Consider the following 19888-nt stretch of genomic DNA (forward strand, 5'->3'; position numbering starts at 1 on the left):
CCCGCGAACTCTGGAGAAGCTTTTACCGCTTCCCGTTCCTCTCCCAGATAAGTTAGGAGAATGGCGTTCGGAAGAAAGGAACTACCGAACAGGGGGCGCGTTCGGCGGTGTTCGCACAGTAATCCCCAAAACTAGACAGGCCGCTGCCCCTTTTCTTGTGGAACTATTTTGGGCTACCTCCTCCTGGTCAGAACTTAACCCGAATGGCGATCCAGTTCTATTTGGACAACTTGGGCGCTCAGATCAGGGCTATTCATCCATTTGTGGTGTTGGTTCCTCTATAATTTTAGATATGCTTTGGGGTTATTTTGTGTAAAATTGTATGGTTTCCTGGAACAGAGATAATAGAGTTATCCTTTTTACTCAATTATCTAAAAGTTCTGAAAAGGTTCTAAATTTCAGTTGTAATTAATGTGCGTTCATTCAGATGGACACGGACTTCATTTTTAAATCCTTTCATGATGTATTATTTATGGAAGTTTTATGCTAGCCAGGGATTTGTTGTTTTTATATTTAAAAAAAAAAAAAAAAAAAAAAAAGCAAGAAAACCCCCCAAAAAATGTTTAATACCCCCTAAGCTGAAACATAATCTAATAAGATTTAATTTAAAATTACCAATGTAAAAAAATAAAATATAAAAACACAAACTAAGCCAAAAAAATAAAAAAATAAAAACTAACTTTCTGCTACTGTGCTAACCAGTTTTCATGATCTTTGTCTTCATGGCGACAATGAGCTGACGAAAAACAGATGTAAATGGGAAGTCTGATTTAGAGGGCACAACCTAGAAACGAGGGCAATGGTTTCATGGAATCTTGTCATTTATGGTTAACTATTTATGCAATTGTAGCATGTGATGGGGGTTGAGAGTATTTGACTTTCACAAACTAATTGATAAATACCCATTACCAGGTGCTTTAGAAAGACTGGTTAGTCATAATACTGCTGTGGATCCCAGACACCTTTTAATATAAAAAATGTATTAAGTTTCTAGTAAGATACTGTGGTAGAAAAGCAAGGACAGAGGGATCTGTGAACCAAAGAGGGACTCTCAGTCCTAAAGAGGGTCACTTGGGAAATATGCCACATCAAACAAACCAGAAAGGAAGTTCTGAGGGATCGTGTTAACACATTACAGAATGAACAGTGGAATATAGTGGGGTTTTACGCTGATAATACTATGGATCCATTATTGAGTGTATATGGAGTGAATGGAGCAGATACTGCATTCAGCTAAATATCTTGCTGGGGTAAAAGCTTACCTGTGCCCCGTAGACCCGTTGCATGGTCTGGAGTAACTGGTTTGTGTAATCAGTCAGTGTTCCAGCATCTTCCTCAAATACACTCAGCAGGGACCGAGTCTGCAGTAAAAAAGAAAAAGGGGGAAATTATTAAAGCAGTATTGACGCACTTAGTCCCCATCCATCTACACACAAACAAGAATAAGAATAAGCAGGGCCAGGCAGCATCAAAAACCAAAAGGTACCGTGTCAGGAATGTTTATATGAAAAATCCTCAGCGATAACAGAAATTGTTATGGAGCTCAGACTGTTCCTCTAAATAGCATTGGTGTTTTTGTGAATTATTTTTTATTAAACACTATAAATGAAAATGAAAATACTGGCATCGTACGGTAATAAATGTGCTAAGCAAACTGTCTTAGTTGTATATAAACTGTACGTATAATAATGTGAGTTCAAGTTAAAAAAAAATATATAAAAAAAAAAAAAATTATTTATATATATTGCAAGGTATCTAGCAATACAATCTACCAATAATCAAATGTAAACTAACCAACAGCAAAAACTAAAAAAAATAAAAAATGAAAAACAAGGAGAGAAAAGTAAAACCATTAATAGGGCAAGATGAGTAATAAGTGAAAAAAGGGAAGGGGAGAAAAATTGCCAAAGAAGAAGAAAAAGGTTTTATGTGGTTCTTGTGCACTGTACACATTACTAAAAAATGCTTCAATGTAAACTTTAATTTTATCTTATTTTCAGTCTGTTTGTAACATTGGGGAATTGTTACCAGAGTTGTTGTATCATCACATTAGGGCCTATCCATAACACGTAAACTGAGCTTTTTTAAGTCTGCTAGGGCCATCAAGCAGAAGAACGTCAAAAGAACAAGAGAAGAAATAAAAAATAAAGAACAAAACAAATTGCGAAGCAGTGTTCCCACCCCCCTCCAAATCTCTGTTTATTTAACAGGGACTTAAATATCATACTTTATACTGTAATTAATGATTATTAAAATGGCTAATGCAACCTTCACATTAGCCAATCTACAGCAGAGGAACCAGACTTGACTGTAGATGCAAGGAAAACCCTGTTTTTTGTCAAACCACTTGAAAACAGATTGACAAAAATCAGGAAGGCAGCGCCCAACGTACAACACCATACCCACAACAAAGAAATGTAGGAGTTCGTTATTAGAATGCTACTTAAAAAAATAGTCACGTCACAAATCCCTGCTTAAAAAAAAATAAAATAAAAAAAATAAATAAATAAAAAAATATATATATATATTTTATAATTTGTATAAACAGAGAGCTCTAGCATATCTGTTTGAATAATGTGAAACAGAATTCCTGGCAAAGACAGGAGTATTTTTTATTTATTTATTTTTTTTAGAACATAATTACTCATGAACTCATCACATGATTCACAAACGCTGGGATCATTATTCATCACAAGAATACTTTCCAACAGACATTAACCTGATAAAATAAATTTACAAGGCACATGATTGGTTTAAAAACAAAATCCTACGTGAAATGTTTAAGTTCTGAGAGTTCACAGAGATGAGACAGATATAAAAATGCCAAATATGAAAGGTTAGCAGGTTCCATAGTGTTTATATGTGTGCTATGTGTGCCATGTCTGGAAGTATAGTCTGAGGAGAAAAAAAAACAAAACAACCGAAAGTTTCTTAAATTTTACTGTAGGGCTAATAATATGGGAAGCCAAGGCAATAAACTCCAATATGTTCCACTATAAAAAAAAACTCAGCTGTTCCTTCATAAACTTGAAAATGCAAACAGTAACTCTAGGTCGCTCAGATCTTGCCAAATTCAAAGCAAAATCTGTTGAAATCCACATATTTTTTAAGGAACAACGGCAGTGCTTAACAAAGACGTGGCTGTACAACCGTCGGACCTAGCTCCAAGAATCTGTCTAATTTTCAATCTGGAGGGATAAACTTACTAAATAAACCCCCATAGTTTAAAAGCAGCATTGACTCAAAGTACAAGGAAGGATGTTGGGACACACCCACAATGCCGTGAGCCAAGAAACCAAGCTAGAGAGGCTTCTAGGACTAGCCAGGCCAGATTGACCTACAGAGGCAATTTCTAATAGGCAGCACTAGACTGGCAATTTTTGAATTTGTCAAATTAAAAGGGACACTAAGCACCAAAGCAACTTTAGCTTAAAGCAGTTTTGGTGCCCCTGCAGTCTTACTGCTCAATTCTCCGTCATTTAGGAGTTACAAAAATCAAGTTTGTGTCGGTTTATGCAGCCCTAGCCACACCTCCTTGCATGAAATTTTTTTCTCTTTTTTAATTTTCAAAATCAGATCTGACAACACAGAGCGTTCACTTTCATGCATCACAATTGTCCTGATTTTGATGGAAAAGTCATGACTTTTGGGTGCTGTACGGCCATTCTGCTTTTGGGGACATCAGGGAACAGTCCCAAAGAAGCCTAGTGCGAGCGCATGATTAGACTGCTCGCACTATGTTCAGGCCACTAGTGCAGAGCGTACTTTTGGGGCAGAGCCAGCGACCAGATTGCATCACAAGAGGTTTCTACAGACTCTTGAAGGAGATAGGAAATGCTAAATTAAACAGACTGCAATAAAGTTAAAACATTAGATCTCCCTTTGCAGGAAGTGTGTAGAGAGACCTTGTAAGTTACTTGCAGGGAGGTGTGACTAGGGCTGTATAAACAAAGTGATTTAACTCATTAATTGCATAGAACTGAGACTGCAGGGGCATTATTTATAAACCATAAACGGCTTTATTAAACTATATACAGTATATACTCGAGTAAAGACGAATTTTTCAGCACATTTTTTTGTGCTGAAAAACCCCCACTCGTCTTATACTTGAATGAGTGTCTGTATTATGGCAACTTACATTGCCATAATACAGACAAGGGGCTGTTGGGGGCTGGCAGAGAGCGTTTACTTACCTTTACAGCAGCTCCTGTCAGCTCCCTTCTCTCACCTCAGGTCCGGTCAGCTCCCTCTTTTAATCTTGCGAGAGCCGCGGGGTCAGAGCTCCGCGTGGCACTGATCCCGCAGCTCTCGTGAGACTTGCAGATGGAGCTGACCGGACCGGAGGTGAGAGAAGGGAGCTGCTGGAAAGGTAAGTAAACGCTCTCTGCCAGCCCCCTCCTACACAGTGCACACCACTGGACCACCAGGGAGTGAGAGCCCCCCTCCCTGGCCAGCCAACAAGCAGGGAGGGGGGACGAATACAAAATAACATAAAAATTTAAAATATATATATATATATAAAAATTATAATAAAAAAATATTAAAATAAATAATAATAATAATAATAATAATAATAATAATAATAATAATAATAATAATAAATAATAATGTTATGGACAAAAAACAAAAAAAAAAAACACACAAATGCCCACCCCCCACCAAGGCTCTGCATCACACACACTGCATTCATTATATACACACACTGTAAATAAAATATTCAATGAATATAATTTTTTGGTGATCTAATTTCATTTAGAAATTTACCAGTACCTGCTGCATTTCCCTAGTCTTATACTCAAGTCAATAAGTTCCCCCAGTTTTTTGGGGTAAAATTAGGAGTCTCGACTTATACGGTAGTTGTTTTGGTGCAAATAGTTTCCCAATATTAATGTAAAGGGGTGAGGAAGCAGACTGTGAAAAACAACCAAACACATAGTCAATAACAAAATACAAGGCAACAGTAATCCCTTCAAAGGTTTTTCCAATGTTCTCTCCCACACACTACATAGGGAGTTAGGCAAGACGTTTACCGCAATCAACAAGCCTTACAAAAAGTACACGGTCTACCTGTAAGACACACGGGAAGGGTGCATCACTTCTAATCCAAGATACATTTGGAAGTTGTAACAGAGTATTATAGGCTTTGTGCAAGTTTTAAAAAGTTACATATGTATTTCGCCAAGTTCCATTTTACGGGTTTGATTTTTCTCTATGAACAGAGTGATTCATCACATTGTGAATTTAAAAATTTTAGGCCAGATTAGAAACTGAAATCAGAAGTCTGAATATTTTCCCAATTTGACTACTGTGGCCTAAAATGTAAAATTCTAATTTTTATTTAATAATCGTATCTGTGCTATAATTATTGCATCTTGCATTGATGATTAAAAAAAACAAACAAACAAAACCAAAACCCACTTCTTTTTTTACTTTCTGGGGTTTTTCATTTTGATTGAAAATAAACCTGTAAATGAAACAAAATCTCCACTCAACTGCTAGAAATGGTTTGACAAAGGCCTTGGGAACTACACACACACACACACACACACACACACACCGCACCATAACCACTTCAAGGAGTTGGTTCTGATGCCTATAGTTTATCTTTGAAGATGTGTAGGATTTTTACTGCAGTGGCAGATTACAGAACCTGCAGTTTTCCCCAAATATAAACACTATATAAAGACCATAACTAGTCTACCTATACTCAGTACTGTGTCTGTGCTAAATATATTTGCACACCACACCTCCCAGAGTGACACACTGTGTGCTTGTCATGGACGATTTTACAATCTGTGCTCTTAGCAGCAGGTGTCTATTTATGAGAATATATAATCCATTGTATGCAAACTTTGCTGCTAGCTCTGTGCACAGAATTACAAGGCACAGTTTGTAACATGATGCAATTTTTGTGGAGCATGGTCATGAAAACACAAAATAGGACAAAACATACTTAAATTTCCACCTACCCAGCAGCTCCTGTCAGCTGCTGGGTAGAAGAAAAAACAAAAACACAAATACAAACATTCAGACCAAAAAGGGAAAGGTCAAAGTCAGGCTGCACACTCTTCCCAAGGTTCTCAAACGTTAGAGAACAACTTCATGGAGTTATGGACCATAGCGATGAGTTTATCAACTAATACATTTCAGCTATTCCACTTTTTACTTCTGCTATGGAAGGAACTGCAGGGTTTAGCCACCCAGCTGCCAAAGCTCTCCTATGTTTCAATGTAATTTTATTAAATAATTTGAGATTGTTGAAGAAAATTCCTAGTGCCTAGAAGGCAGAAAACCCCAATGGGTCTAATTTGATTGGCCTAGGAAAATTTGAGACAAAGCCCCCAGTAGCTTCCCTAGTCTTATACAGCTTTTGAAGGGCCATATGCCATCACATGAGGATCGTGAACATTTGCCAATGTAAACTCACACAGACACCTTGCAGGCTACCCAACACATATATTCTGATGTCTCCCCTCTGGCACTTCCTCCTGCAATTTGATTGTTTAGCCACAAAACGTGTCTCTAGGACATTAAAAATAAAACCATTTCATGTTTCTCCAAGTTAATTCCACATGGATTTATACACACAAAAAAAAAAAAAATAAACCACACACACCACTAAAAATTGTAGTGAAAAAAAACAAACAAAAACCATCATCCTAAAATAGCAGTTTAAATATAAATAAAAAAAATATTAAAAGTCTAAATTCTGCAAGTTGGCTTCACTGCAATTCACTGTTTAGTTGAACAAACCCCAGAGTGTTTTACTAAAACCTTGGATATAAAATTCTGCTTTCAGACATGATCAACGATTGAGATGCTGAGGTATAAAGAACAGTCTTTATCTTAATTAAGTGATTTTGATACATTGATGAGCACCTGTTGCCAATGGCTAACTATGGGGTAGTTAATTTGAACCCCCAATGCATTCTTATAATTATACCACACAAAAAAAAACACGCATGATAAAATTCAGGTGATGCTGGTTATATCTTGGCTTCATGATCACTATGTATTGCTTACAATCACATACACTTCCAGTCTACTAACATCCTACATCTCGACTGCCTCTATATATTTGTCACCACGGTATAGGTCAGTGTTTACATGTAGTTATTTACACAAGTTTTACAAAAGCCACACTTTTTCTCTATAGACAGAGATGTAGGTCAACAGTGAAATAGGGCAGACAAAACCACCAACAATCTGTTTACATTTAAAATATTACTGTTAAAAAAAAAAAAAGAAAAAAAAAAAAGATATATTATATATATATATATATATATATTAGTTTTAAATGTCCCTGATAAATGGGGCGATGCTTCATTCCCATGGCCGCTCCATAATTAAGCTGCCAGGAAAAAGAATTAAGACACCAACATATTCAGCACACACATGGAAAAACAAACATAAAAAAGTAATGTGTACAGAGGTTACATGAGCCGAGAACGGCTTATAACTGTACCAAAATGTAAAAAAATGCTGCAGCTCTAATCAAAGCAGTTTCAATTCCTTAAAGGGACACTATAGTCACCTGAACAACTTTGGCTTAATGAAGCAGTTTTGGTGTATAGAACATGCCCCTGCAGCCTCACTGCTCAATCCTCTGCCATTTAGGAGTTAAATCCCTTTGTTTATGAACCCTAGTCACACCTTCCTGCATGTGACTTGCACAGCCTTCCATAAACACTTCCTGTAAAGAGAGCCCTATTTAGGCTTTCTTTATTGCAAGTTCTGCTTAATTAAGATTTTCTTATCCCCTGCTATGTTAATAGCTTGCTAGACCCTGCAAGAGCCTCCTGTATGTGATTGAAGTTCAATTTAGAGATTGAGATACAATTTCATCTGCTTGAAAGTGAAACCAGTTTTTTTTTTCAAGCAGGCTCTGTCAATCATAGCCAGGGGAGGTGTGGCTAGGGCTGCATAAACAGAAACAAAGTGATTTAACTCCTAAATGACAGTGAATTGAGCAGTGAAATTGCAGGGGAATGATCTATACACTAAAACTGCTTTATTTAGCCAAAGTAATTTAGGTGACTATAGTGTTCCTTTAATTGTGCCATCGTGGTCTCAATTGTATGTAGGATATGCGCATGTTGCCCTCACAAAGTAAAACTCTCCCACGAGAGAGCAATGCACCAGGCCACCTGTAAACAGCGGCTACCATCACTTTATACAGCAGTTCACGCATTCTATGGAGAATTTGGAAAGGGGAGCTAAATTATTTATCCCATAGAACAGAATGGCAGAATTCTGATTGGCGGACAATCTCCCTTGTCAGGGATTAGTCTGTCAGTCAGCTTTAAGTATTTTATTTATTTATTTTTACTTCTTTTGAATACATTTTAATATATTATCTATAGAATGGCGGAGGGAAGGTTGCAATTTTTCTTCTTCTTTTCCTTTAAAGTCCATCAATCAGCAGGTGCAGGTATCTTGTGGTCTGATCACATTTTCTTTTAAAACTATTAAGAGATGATGACAGATCTGTGGAAATCCCTGGCTCCCATGAACCGATTGTCTTTTTGAGATTAATATAATCTACGCAGTGTATAGAGTCTCTTCTGTGCTCTTTAGAATAAAATAAATAAATGGAGTACCCGAAAATATATTGTACTCCCAATTCTAAAAACTTTAATAATAGTTCTCGTCTAAGACCTAATTTTCATCCCACACCCCTACAGTATGCCCCTCGCTCCTCTTGTTTAGAGAATTGACGCTCAGTGATATGTAGCGTTAAAACGCTGCTCTAAAGAAACTGATTACAAAAATCAAGGTAGGGATCCAAAATCCATCACTTTTCATGGGTTACCCATTGAACAATTTGTTGATGCTTTATAAATGAGGAATGCTGTGTTTCCCCCCCCCCCCCCTTTAATAATGTGTGATCCTTGTGTCACTATACCCCACTAGCACGTAAGCTCACTGAGCAGGGCCCTCAACCCCTCTGTCCCTGTGCGTCCAACTTGTCTGGTTACAAATACGTGTCGGTTAGTCCAACCATTGTACAGCGCTGCAGAACTTGTTGGCACTTTATAAATAATAATGCCTCAACCGTACCCTCTATATCCCATAACCAAGAGATGAAAGATAGAGAATACATCAAATAAAATCCTTATTTTTCAATGTATATGCAGTTCCATTATGTGTACAAAATACCAATAACCCATATTTAAATAATTAAAATACAAGCCTGTCCATGAAACCATAAAAGTTGGGTGTTTATTTTAGCCATCCTTCAGTTTCTAGTTCTCTCTGATTTAGATCTGTTCCATCTGCTCACCTACAGAGCAATAATAATCTAGCAGGTCAGTGACAACACAGCAGCCAACACCCACTATTATTACCCTGTGTTAGTATTATCAACCTAATCCTCAACAAGAAAAAAAACCAAAAAAAAACTGAATGTCTTGCAGGCCTCACATCATGGCTGTCACAGAGAGCTATAAAGACATTGTGTTCCAACAGCCTCTAGTGTAATGTTACACAGTCACACTATAGCAATGCATTATTAAATAAATCATAGATCCTGCTCCACAGACTGCACATATTATATTAGCATCAATACACACACACACAGTACAATTATTAAACCCAACACATTCTTTCAAGTGGGAAACAAAGACGAACAGAAGAAGGATACAAAGTTTATTCAGCATCCGGGTATCCGCTCCCATCCCATCCACAAACAAACCACAACCCAGATTCCTGATTAACCCGTGGAGTGCCGTACCCAGCAGCTTGTCATGTGACTCCCACCCGGTTGATTGCACCCAGCTGTTAAAGCAAAGGGGGGGAGGGAAATAAAAAAAAAAATCCACCAACTGTTGATGGACTACAACTACCAGGATGCATTGCGAGTCTCAAGGCGGTTGTAGTTCTTCAAATACAATGTAATGGAATGTTGCACTCTGTCAGTGTTACAGTGTAACCAGAATCATTGCAGAGAGGGCAAGGTGGAGCAGAATGTAAACAGAATGCAGTGATCATCACCCAGCCTGTGCAACATTCCCCCCACTCACATCACAGCTAGGCTGCCGTTACCTGAGGGCTGTCCTGCAAGGCCTCCTCCAACAGCAGCTTGTCCACAGCAGGCATGTTGTCCTACCAGGGCTGACACTGAATAGTTATTGCAGGATTCAATTAACTCTCCCTCCGCCTCCTTCTTCAGCGTTCTGACACGTACAGTGAGGGCGTTTTCACGTCCGGCCGCTAGTTGGCAGCAGTGAGCCTGGACTTCTATTAGCCTTGAAATGGCAGTATTTATAGAAAAATTAGGATTATTATCTGATGGTCCTGCAGTCATGGTCAGACATGGATCTCATGCTTCCCAGTCAACATACACCCCATTGACGCCATTTATATAATTAACAAAGCAATAAAATCAACGTATTACAAATCCCAGTAAAATAAGAGTTCTATCTCATGTAGGGACCTGTGTCCATGTCACTTGACAAAATGGAAACTTTAGATTTTTAGAAAAGGGGAATTTTGTTTTCTGTAATGTTCTGCAGTCCCTTCATTTGAGGGACTAAAATCACTAACACCACTCCAGGAACATACAAAGGGTTAAGAAAACACTTTCAAAAGTGTTTAATGACAGGATTATTCACTCAGCTGAATTAAAATCTGAATAGCAAAAATTAGGCAAAAATTGATTTCCTGAAAAAACTGTGCAAGTCAGTTGTAGTCACAGATCGGCTATAATTTCTATATGCTGCAAAAGTTTAGTGAATAAACCTATTAATGTGTTTACATGTATTTCAAATCTTTCATCTTCTTAATATAGTTGCTATCTGGCTTCTCTTTAGAATGCATCTATTAAATAAATACTCCACGCACCATAAGCACTATGGAGTGCTGTAGTATTTATGGTGCCAGGAGTGCATTGTCATGATTACCCCTTGTAAGTAGTCAAAGCGTTTTAAACTGCAGGAAGCTTCTATGCAGGAGCTTTTCGCTCTCTGACAGAGGTAGTGGAGGCGGGGAGAAGTGCCAGAGGGACCACAGGTAAGAAGTCAAACCGTTCTAAATCAGCTTGACTACTCACAGTGGTACTCACAATGGTGAGGTTTGAAGTAGCTAGGGGCTTCGAGTATTCCTTTGGGCGCTATGTCAACTGTGATTAAGTATGATATGTAGATCTGTTTTTCAAGTGTTTATTGTAACTTTTACAATGTAAACGTGGCTCACTGCTATAACTTTTTGATAACCGCATTCCACGACAAAAGATGTTAAAACGGAAATAATCGATATACATCAGCTCTTCATAATGTTTACAGTGTCCAGTCTCGTACAATATTTTCACAAAGATTGATTTTGTATGAAAAACCTCATAAATGTTGTGTTGAAATGTCACTGAAATGCCAACACAATCAATGATTTAACACATTACCTCTTCACAGACTCGACTGACTAAAATTGTGGATCTTCTGCCTAAAGCATCTTGCCATTATCCTAGGGCCTTCACTAACGGGAATAGGCATCTTTTCATGCGAAGAGCAACAGATGTCTATGGCCATGTGGAAGAAGATCTGTGGAGGATACCAAGTTTTGGTAGTATTTATAGTACCGTATTTATGTTTTGATCCATAAATATCCATTTTGTAATCTTGCATGTCTGAGAGAGTACACCAGTGTCGTAGCACCCTGAACTGAAAAGAGAGCTGACCAGCAAGATGGTGGTGGGGGGACAAACTTCAGATAAGTATAACTGAAGTTTGTCCAAAGCAATATCACTCTAACTGTCAAGGCCATCCACCAGCCAAGCCACATTTCACAAATATGCTGGACCAGTCATGATTTTTGGGCCCTGTCCTAACGTCAAGGTTTTTTCTCTAGTGTTTAATGCTCTGTGAGGTCATTATAGGCTATTTTTGCTTATATGTGAGTGCTTCACTCATTGGGAACCCACCCATGTACCATGAGGCCTGTGTGTCCATGTGCATTACCTGTGAAATAATGTATGTGCAACAGCATACAGTCAATATTTCAGCCACAGTACCTTGGCGGTGCAGTAATGGGACTAAAATGTAGATTATATGCTGGAGCACAACTGCATAAAATAAATAGTTTATTTTGTTTAATTTGAAGTCTTATATCTGCACTCCTTTACAGTAGGTATATATCTGGGCCTGAGTGTGAACATAGCATTCAGTTTCCTTGTTTTGTTGCCAATCCATGCCCTTGACATGCACACATTATGAGTTAATTATATTTCTGTTTTACACATACCTTTATCATATATTTGTATGTACTATGCATATTTCATATAATAGGAATACATGTACTTATAGCATACATGCACACACACTGTGACACACATATTCTCATTTATACACACTCACTTATTCACATGCTCTCTCAATGACAAACACAATGATACGCATACTCGCACTGATACATACACATTCTCACTAACACACAAATACACTAATTAAATTGCACACTCTCTCACTGACGCACACGCTCACTGATACACATTCATTCTCACGGACACCTTATTTATTGAGCTGGCATTGGGTCTGGTAAATCAGCCTGTTCGAAGCACAGGGAGATCTGGGTAGTTCACTGCTTTGCTTTTTCACTTCACCTCTACGTGTCAGAACCTTGGCCACTGAGATATGGTGTCATTGTATCTCATTCATCAAAAGTCTGTGCATTGCGAGATTACACCTGGCAGACTTTGCTCCCTTCCTATTTCACTGTTGCATATTTACAGCACTGTCCCTCCATTATCCAACACTTGTTTAAAAATGTTTTAAATGAATTAAACGTTGCACTAAGAACCTCATTCTGGCAAGCCCCAAGCTAGAGGGAAATATTACAAAAAGTGCAACTATCACTATCTATTAAATCTTTTTTTTTTTTTTTTTTTTTTTTTTTTGTCAATCTTTGTTTTATTTAGGCATGTGCAATGGGTTACAGAATGAAGAGGGGGAAATGCAAAAGTGGCATACAAGTTAGGGTTTATACATCGTTAGTTACATTTCCTGGATAACAATGCCTATTTTTTATTTTTATGTCGGTTAACAAAAACATCTTGTTCAATCACAGTATCGAGTATTTACGTTAGTTGAAAGTTAATAATGATGTCGAGCGATGTCGTTTCAGTATCTATATAGTGATAGGGGTACGCTTGACTACGCTTAAGTGGAGGGCCAACTTTATATGCGGTGCCAGCTGGTCAAAGCGGTCGTGGCATACCGTTTATGAGACCGTACCAAAAAGTTATGTAAGTTAAGCCTTGCGGAATATCAAAACTGACAACGAGTAACACGAGTAGTTAACTTATAGAGCAAGCAATGGTAGAACATCAGATTTGCTGTACTTTGCTAGAGTATAGAGATTCAGAAGCAAGCATATACAGGCGTTTCAAATTAAAAATAACAATAACATTCAGGCTATACATGCTGCCAAACACAATTTAGCTTGAGGTCATATTACTGGTTGGGGTATGTCGCTTTAATCAAGTAGCTCTGGAAATCCTACCCTTCTCTATTTACATATAGGCCGAGCATTACAAGCCAGGGCTGGCAGGAGAAAACACGGTGGTATCAATTTAGATGATTAGGTAGGTTTCAGTACACAATGATAAAACTATCGTGCAGCTAATCAGAGGCCAGAGCAGGAGTGTGGCATTGGGTAGCACTAATAGCAATGCCCATGACAGGATTGATAAGCCGTTTGGCTAAGCTGCCCCAGAGCTTATTGCTGGGCACGGGAATTTCTAGTGTATCAGTTTGGACTACTGGAGGCTGCCGTAGGTGTACATGCTGGGGTAGGGTTGTGCCAAGGCAAGGGAAAATGCTGCATATTATGAGTGGCATCTCTGAACTACAGCCTACGTGCGTTAGTCCCTGAGACAGTTCATCCGATGCCCGATCTCTCGAGGCCGTGGGAGCCAGCGTGCGGTGCATAGAGGGTCGTAGTTGTTGGTGGATTCTTGCATAAGCTGGGTCCGAGGTCGTACGGAGGAAAGAGAGTGAGTGTCTCTGGTCGGTGGGGTGCAGCGTTTCTGGTGGAGGGACCGGTAGTCTGCAGTCTCTTGGGCCGCTTCTGCCTCTGTGTGTGCGTGAGATTCTTCCGGTTGCTCTCTGCTATGGCCTGCTTCCCAGGTGGGTCAGGTAAGGTGAGGGTGGGTGAGCGTTGCGGTTTTGCGCCCTGGGGTTTTCCCCCCACCTCCCCCAGTCTGCGATTCTTCTTACCCGTTGTTAGTGGGTCATGCAGGTCGGGAATGTGTGCTCGATGCCGCTCTTGTAGTTGGTCCCAGAAGCGGTCAAAAATCACCTCCAGGCGCTGCAAGGAGTCTCGCTGTGGGCTCTGTGTCGGCAGCTTGCTTGTGGGTGCTGTGTTGTCAGCCACCATTTTAGGTGCGCCTCGTGCAGGCTGTTTTCCGTGTGGGAGCAAGGTAGGGTCTCGGCTGATTGACCCAGTCACTCTGTGTGGACCGGGATAACCCCCGCCGGTTCCTGAGGGGGGGGGGGTAGGAGGCACATACATCGAGGGATCCGTTTGCGGTTTTACCGTCCAGGAGAGCGGCCGTCTCTCCTCGGCTCGGCCACAGTCAGGCCTCGTTTGCATGTTGCGGGATCCCGGGCGGTAGGTATGTCGAGTTTGGTGCCGTCTGGTGCCCCTGGGTTCCCCCTGTTCCGCTTGTGCTTTTTGGTGGGTGAATTAGCTGGATTTCAGGGTTTATGTCTCTTATTATTTCGCGTTTGTCAGGAGCTGGTGTTTAGCACGTCCGTCCAGCTCAGCGGTCAGGCTCCGCCCCCACTATCTATTAAATCTTATGCATAATTGATCCAAGTTTGTGTTAAAGGAACACTAACGTGTTAGGAATACAAATGTGTATTCCAAACACTGCCCTGGTAGCATGGTCTGAGGCCCAAAAAGCTATTTTGCTTACCATTTCTTCCTTGCAGTGCTGACTTCCACCCTGCTGTCCCGCCCACTTGTCTAAAATCATCGAGATCAATGATCTCAGCCAATCCAATGTTTGCCTATAGGAAAGCATTGTGAGGCAAGTGTGCATGTGTGCCTCAATGCTGTCCTGTTCCAATCAGATCGTGTCTGTGGGACCATCTGATAGAAATACTCCAGTTTCACTCCGCTATTTCTGCAGAAGTGCCTCTGGTGGCTATATAAGTGCCAGCCACTAGAGACATGTACACCCTGCAATGAAAACAGAACGCCCATATGTGAAAAATGCCCCCTTGCCTGGACGTTCACAACAGACTCCTGGAGGAGTGTGGATGCTTGCCTCCTGCCCACTGACTATGAGCCATAGAAAAGGCTGGTAAAAAGACTTGGTTCGTGGGATTTATTTGTACTGTTCGGGAACCGAACAAACTCACGAACTGCGGACCATATCTGGGCTTGTTAACCCCTGTTAACCTCTCCTGACACTTTAATTATCGTGTGTTCTAATTGTGCGGCTGGGTGGCCGCCATTCGTATGCACGAACATGTGGGAACTGGGTTGGCGGCATCTTGTTCACGGGAATGCAGGCAGTGGTGTTTGGGCGTCAATGGCATGGAACTAAAATTAGATACGGAAACCCCCGAACACCGATGAACTTTGACGAATGCCTGCTTACTTCCCACACATGTTAGGAGAGCGCCGTTCTGTAGGTTTGTACGTTTGAACCATACCAACAAACGCTACTAAATAGGCAGAGTGTGCGTTCGGTATTTCTTCCGCATGGAACTCCCGAAGTTGACCGGCAAAAGCACAAAACATCCTGGAACTGTTTTGGGCATAGGCCCATGTGTGCGGCCGGTCAGCACTTTACCCTGGTGGCGTTTCGGCTGCGTTCGTGGGATCTGAGCGCTTTTCGGATATGTTTGGTGCTCAGATCCAGGCTATCCTGGGATGTATAAACTATGGGGGTTCCTGGATGGGAAATATGTGTGTTTTCTATAATATGTCATTTTATGCTTAGTCATAGTGACATGGCATTTTTGGGACAATTTGTGGGTGTGTTTATGGGAGTGTCATGGGCGTGTTTTCTGTGTCACTGTATTGTATAAAAGCAGGTCATTGAGCCTGGATTAAACAGATAATTTTACCCCTTCATGAAGTCTACGCTCATGTTTGGGGGATTGGGAGCTATATTCACACTTATAATCACTACTGCGCTTGAGACTTGGGAGATTCTTCACGGATGTACTCAGCTGGAGTACTGGGATCTGTTACACCATGTTTTCAATTACAGGATTAAAAGGAGGTGTGGGGGGGGGGGGGGGGGAGGCATCACACCAAGTCCACTTCACTGAGATGTAGTTGTCTGGTTATCTATAGTGTCCCTTTAAGTGATAGACATTGACAAAAGGGTTAAAACAGGGGGTTAGGGGCCATGGCACCAAGACCGCTTCATTTAGATTTAGTTGCCTGACAAAAAATACTAATAATTTAAATCATGCAATAAAATACTTTGCTACAAGTAAGATAAACCCTGAGACCTCCTTCTTTCTCAACACTAAGCCATATATACCATAGGCGGAAAAAAAAAAAAAAACTATAAAACAAACAAACATTTCCATCTTCCTAGTTGGCCACTCCAGCATTGCTTGAAACTAAAATCCAAATGTGCTGGGGAAGTGGAACAACAACACACATAGAACTACTGTGGGCATACACTGGGCATATGCAAATGGAATTCTTGGGGGTAGCAAGGACATACAGATATACATACATGTGTGTTAAGGATACTTTGTCTCTGCCTGCTGGCTATCCTTTTTCTTTACTTGGCAGGCAGCTTTGCTTCCTGCAGTTCAGCTCACACTGTTCTTGTACATACAATAAAGTGGAAAACGTTTTCACAGTTTGCCCTTAAGGGGGAAGACTTGTGTTGCTGAAAACTTATTTTTCTAAACTAAGAACATTATTTTGTCTCATCTAATCCTCCTGCTAATTCATCCTACCAGAGATACTTCCCCCTCCCCCTCCCCCCCCCCCAACATTTCAAATAGGCAAAGAGAGACACTTTAATTTGAGGGCTGTGATTGGAGTGTAGCCAGGGGCTGGCTGTTTTGATAAATTTTAGTATTGATAATTTACCAAAAACTCTTTTTTTTTTTTTAACTAAAATGTAATTCAGAACAAGAACAATGTATCTTATTTACACAGACTGAGTTCTAAACACATTTATCGCTGTTTAAAGATACATCACTGTGAGTATTACTGCTGGGAAGCTCTTCCAGCAATATGGAGCTCCTAGAGAAGAATGGATTTCGGATTAAATAGAGTGAGAGAGGGATATAAAGCCAAAATAGGGACTGCCTATCCTAAATAGGGACACTTGGCAGGTATGCCTTGAAACCTAGTCTTGTAACTTGTGAAATGAGAGACCTTCTTAGGCAGACAGTAAGTCCAATACGTGAACCCCCTCTAGAGGCCAGCACAAGGTATTCAGTCAGAAGCAAAGGTGGATACATTACTTTTCAATAAAATAATGATACAGTTCGGGTCAGTAACTGCTATTCATCATCATGGACCTAATACTGTGTATATATGGTTGTTAGTAAGGCATTGGGCACTTGTATATATATATTATATATATTTTTGGCTTAAAATATACAATCCGAATTATTACAAGTTGAATATAGAAATCTATCTTTCATAAAGTGTACCAAATGGGGATAAAGGTCTAGCTGACTGCCTCAATGAATATTTTTGTTCGGTATTTACAGATGAAAATGAAGGAGAGGGACCTCAGTTAAGAAAAAGGATACATTTATTACACATGAGTTTACAGAGGAAGAGGTTCTATTTCAACTGTCAAAAGTAAAGACAAATAAGTCAATGGGACCTGATGGAATACACCCAAAGCTATTAAAAGAGCTTAGTGGTGTACTAGCAAAACCATTAACAGATTTATTTAACCAATCATTGATAACAGGAGTAGTCCCAGAAGATTGGAAGTTGGCGAATGTTGTGCCCATTCACAAGAAAGGTAATAGGGAGGAGTCGGGCAACTATAGGCCAGTAAGCCTTACTTCAGTAGTGGGGAAAGTGATGGAAACCATGTTAAAGGATAGGATTGTTGAACATCTAAAAACACATGGATTTCAAGATCAGAGACAACATGGGTTTACTTCAGGGAGATCATGCCAAACTAATCTTATTAATTTTTTTGATTGGGTAACTAAAATTATAGATCAGGGTGGTGCAGTAGACATTACTTATCTAGATTTCAGTAAGGCTTTTGACACTGTTGCACATATAAGGCTTATCAATAAACTGCAATATTTAAGTTTGGATTCCAATATTGTTGAATGGGTAAGGCAGTGGCTGAGTTACAGGCAACAGAGGGATGTAGTTAATGGAGTATATTCAAAGCTTGGTCTTGTCACCAGTGGGGTACCTCAGGGATCTGTACTTGGACCCATTCTCTTTAATATTTTTATTAGTGATATTGCAGAAGGTCTTGATGGTAAGGTATGTCTTTTTGCTGATGATACTAAGTTATGTAACATGGTTGATGTTCCAGGAGGGATAAGCCAAATGGCTAATGATTTAGGTAAACTAGAAAAATGGTCAGAGTTGTGGCAACTGACATTTAATGTGGATAAGTGCAAGATAACGTATCTTGGCCGTAAAAACCCTAGGGCAGAGTACAGAATATTTGATAGAGTTCTTACCTCAACATCTGAGGAAAAGGATTTAGGGGTGATTATTTCTGATGACTTAAAGGTAGGCAGACAATGTAATAGAGCAGCAGGAAATGCTAGCAGAATGCTTGGTTGTATAGGGAGAGGTATTAGCAGTAGAAAGAGGGAAGTGCTCATGCCATTGTACAGAACACTGGTGAGACCTCACTTGGAGTATTGTACACAGTACTGGAGACTGTATCTTCAGAAGGATATTGATACCTTAGAGAGGGTTCAGAGAAGGGCTACTAAACTGGTTCATGGATTTCAGGATAAAACTTACCAGGAAAGGTTAAAGGATCTTAACATGTATAGCTTGGAGGAAAGACGAGACGGGGGATATGATAGAAACATTTAAATACATAAAGGGAATCAACAAAGTGAAGGAGGAGACTATATTTAAAAGAAGAAAAACTACCACAACAAGAGGACATAGTCTTAAATTAGAGGGACAAAGGTTTAAAAATAATATCAGGAAGTATTACTTTACTGAGAGGGTAGTGGATGCATGGAATAGCCTTCCAGCTGAAGTGGTAGAGGTTAACACAGTAAAGGAGTTTAAGCATGCGTTGGATAGGCATAAGGCTATCCTAACTATAATATAAGGCCAGAGACTAATGAAAGTATTTAGAAAATTGGGCAGACTAGATGGGCCGAATGGTTCTTATCTGCCGTCACATTCTATGTTTACCCTCTACAACAAGCATGTCAAACTTGCGGCCCACAATAAATATGTCTTTGCGGCCCAGCAAAGATATTTATTACTTATAGGGGAGCAGGGCCGATCCTGGGCCAGGAGGTGGGGGACGCCGCAAGTAGATGGACTGTAAAAGGGGGCCCAAGTGGTGGACAGCTAGCCACCTCGGGGCGCACCTGGAGCATTAATTACTTTCCCCACATTGCAGGTTCCTAATCTGCTGAAATTTACCAGGCCGGGGGGAGAGGAAACAGGAAGCTGGCAACACCGAGGGAGCGCAGTCTGTTCTACCTGCTCCTCACTGCGCGCACCCTCTGTGGTGATGCCAGGTTCTGGAATATGATGTAATTTCGACCCGGCATCACTAAACTGCGCGCATGAGAGAGCAGTGAGGAGCAGAAAGGGAGAACTCCAGAGAGAAGATCCCCACTGGACCCCAGGGAAAAGCCCCACGCCAACTCCCAAAAGTAGGAAGCAATCAGTAATAAATAAAACGATTTGTGAGTATGTGCAAGATCTCCACTGGACCCCAGGGAAA

The 19888-nt window shown here is 40.1% G+C and overlaps 1 protein-coding gene across 1 annotated transcript in view; it reads right to left on the bottom strand.

Annotated features, from left to right (window-relative positions):
- The window catches only part of APPL2 (adaptor protein, phosphotyrosine interacting with PH domain and leucine zipper 2), a 42093-nt gene extending 31917 nt beyond the window's left edge, over positions 1-10176 (bottom strand). The window contains exons 1-2 of the mRNA XM_063447225.1: positions 10045-10176; positions 1263-1361 (exon numbers count right to left, since the gene is read on the bottom strand). Of these exons, the coding sequence (XP_063303295.1) occupies positions 1263-1361; positions 10045-10098 (153 nt within the window). The 5' untranslated portion in view covers positions 10099-10176. The remainder of the gene's footprint in view (positions 1-1262; positions 1362-10044) is intronic.
- Between the last annotated feature and the right edge of the window lie 9712 nt (positions 10177-19888).

The sequence above is a fragment of the Pelobates fuscus genome, chromosome 3, assembly GCF_036172605.1.
Source record: "Pelobates fuscus isolate aPelFus1 chromosome 3, aPelFus1.pri, whole genome shotgun sequence".
NCBI classification, from domain to species: domain Eukaryota; kingdom Metazoa; phylum Chordata; class Amphibia; order Anura; family Pelobatidae; genus Pelobates; species Pelobates fuscus.